A 3068-nucleotide genomic window follows, 5' to 3' on the forward strand; every position below is an offset into this window, starting at 1 on the left:
AGTCTTTTTTTAGAATAAATAAGGTTTTTCAGTTTATTAGAAAACCATTATTTGGGAAAACACGATGTCTTAAAGTATTTGACAGGGATCCACTTGCGCATAGATTCATTTATAATACCATAGAATTTGTTAAGGCGTACATTTAGATCAGAGTCAGAAAACAGTTCTTCCCAATTAATTTGTAAAAGAATAGTATATTATTAGCCAAGGTTGCAGAGCCAAGCATTCTAGACCGAGCGCAAATTAGAACCCGAGACGCGCAGCGTCGAGGGCTCTGAAGCGCGAGGTCCAGAAGTGGCTTTGCAACCGTGGTTAATATACTCTTTTTTTCACTAGCAGCCATGACGCATGCAAATGTCGACTCATTTAGAGGTAGCAAATTCAACTTTTGCGACCACCGGTTCAAAAAGAAAAATTGAGGTTATGTACGCAATGTTTGATGCATGGAGGAAGGAATATAATGGAGGGAGTGCGCCGTATCTCGGCAATGTAAATTCTTGGCACCAGTGCAAGCACCTTTTATTACTCTTTTCAATTAGCGCGCCCTTCACCGCGCATGCTTACTTTAATAATTTCATCAGCCGGCACTGACCAGTGTCGTACGATTCTCTTTTTGTCATTTTCGCTTTTAACCTCGTGTTTAGTGTGAACGTTTTGTTTTGAATTTGCGATAAGCGTTTCATGTTTATTTAAAAACTTAAAATGGTTAGTTGCAAATTGTGTAAAGTTACGAGTGGCTTCAGGTTTGTTTCTTTTATATTTGCTTAAGAGGGATTAATGAATATTTTTGAATTGCTTTTAGGTGTCCCCAGAAACCTGAATTAAAGAAACTGTGGACAGACTTCCTTTATCTTCACCTACGAAATTCTGTGTCTGTGAACAACTTTTTCCTGTGTTCATTTCATTTTGAAGAAAAGTGTTTTGATAGAACATCAGCCCAGAAAGTTGTTTTAAGGCCACATTCAGTACCAACTATTTCTTATACTTATGAAGAAAGGGTATTAAATAAACTCACATGCTGCATGATATAACAATTAATACATATATTTATTTTAGATTACCAATGTAGTGACCTTTAGAGGCAATGAAACGCATCACACAGAAGTTTGTGACGCACCTTCGGTAGAGCCTCAACAGAATATAGAAGATGAATTGTCTAATAAAGTTTTTGAAATTACAAAGAAACTTGAAAATTTAACAACAAAAACATGTGCAAACGTTTTACTGAAACAACAAATTAACAACCTGAAGACATTAGTGTCACAACAACAATGCACCATTAAAACGTTAAAACGCAGAACCTCAAAACAGCAACGCAAAATTTGTAATCTGAAAGATGTTGTTTCAAGTTTAAGGAAGAAAATCAACTATTATGAAAACAACAGTGTGGATGTTAATAAATTTCAGGAAAATACAGAACTGTTGAGCAGAATGTGGGCTAAAATTAACAACAAACCATTGCCAAATCAATATGGGCCAGAAATAAGAAAATTTGCCGTTACAACACATTTCTACTCCCCAAAGGCTTTTTCTTTTATAAGAAAACAATTCATGGACTGTCTTCCACACCCAAAAACTTTGTCTGTATGGTATTCTTCAGTGAATGGTGCACCAGGTTTCACAAGTGAGGCATTCGACGTGTTAAAAGCAAAGGCTGAAGAACGTAAAATTGTGTGTTCTTTAGTGTTCGATGAAGTTGCTATTAAACGCTGCATTGAATATGATGGGCAACAATATTATGGATATGCTGATATGGGTAGTATAATCGAAGTAAATGAAAATGAAGAGGCCAAAGAAGCTTTAGTTTTCATGCTGGTTGCTATAAATGGCTCTTGGAAAATGCCTGTGGGTTACTTTTTAAGCCATTCTTTAAATAGTGAGCAAAAATTAGGTTTACTAAAACAGTGTTTATTTTTAGTAAAAAGTGTAGGAATTGAAATTAGCAATATTACATTTGATGGTTGTGCGACAAATTTGTCAATGGCATCTGCATTAGGTTGCTCATTTAGCCCTTCTAATTTGAAAACAAACTTTGGTGAAGAGAATATACTTCTTTTACTTGATGCTTCACACATGATGAAATTAATACGTAACACATTTGGTGACAAAAGAAAAATAGTCGATGGAGGAGTATAATGTTATTGATTTTAAATACTTAGAACTTCTAAATGAACTGCAAGAAAATGAAGGGCTGCACCTTGCAAACAAACTACGTAGAAGACATAAATTTTTTTAAACAAAAAATGAAAGTTGCTCTAGCTACACAGTTGTTAAGCAGGTCTGTCTCTGAAGCTTTGACGTTTTGTCGAGATATTTTACAGCTAGATCAGTTTAAGAACTGTGGAGCAACGGCTACCTTCATTTTAAATATTAATGACGGTTTTGACATATTGAATTCGCGCAGAATAAAGGAATTTGGTTACAAGCAAGCATTAAATAAGTATAATATTAATCAGGTAAAAACGTTTGTGAATTGCTTTACTTCGTATATATCCAAATTGAGATTTTTTAACAAAGATTTAATTATTCACTCGCCCCGTAAAACAGGTTTTATAGGTTTTGTAGCTGGTTTACATGCAGTATTAAATATTTATGAACAATATGTAGTGGGTGATGGAGGAACGTCAATTTTACAGTATCTGCCCACCTATAAATGCAGTCAAGATCATTTGGAAAATTTTTTCTTCCAAATTAGAAATTTAGGGGGCTGCAATAATAACCCTACTACTCGTCAGTTTAAATCTGCATATAAAAAATTATTAATACACGCAGAAATAAATCACAGTGGTTTTGGAAACTGTGTACCCTTAGAGCAAGTAAATATTTTGACATGTTCGTCTCGAATTAAAAAACTCGAAAATATTATTAATTCTGATCAATTGATATTAACAAGTGACGTACAAGTTACTCAGGAAAGTGCCGTTAATTTTGAACATAATTATTTCTTTAGGCAGGAATCTTTAACAAATTTTTGTGAGGAAGTTGTCATTTACATTGCTGGATTTGTTGCTTTTAAATTAGCCAAATCTTTGAAATGTGAAATATGTACATCATGCCTTTTTGGTATA

General features: G+C 34.1%; 1 protein-coding gene across 1 annotated transcript; it reads left to right on the top strand.

The window, feature by feature from the left end:
- The first annotated feature begins 702 nt into the window (after positions 1-702).
- Positions 703-2136, top strand: LOC135143250 (uncharacterized). Its single transcript, XM_064075128.1, has 4 exons — positions 703-743; positions 803-998; positions 1057-1624; positions 1685-2136. The coding sequence occupies exons 1-4, from the start codon at positions 703-705 to the stop codon at positions 2134-2136; spliced, it is 1257 nt and encodes a 418-aa protein (XP_063931198.1).
- Positions 2137-3068: the final 932 nt, after the last annotated feature.

This window comes from Zophobas morio, unplaced genomic scaffold (assembly GCF_036711695.1).
Source record: "Zophobas morio isolate AGI-343-1 ecotype UQ-CSIRO unplaced genomic scaffold, CSIRO_AGI_Zmor_V1 ptg000058l, whole genome shotgun sequence".
Lineage (NCBI taxonomy): Eukaryota > Metazoa > Arthropoda > Insecta > Coleoptera > Tenebrionidae > Zophobas > Zophobas morio.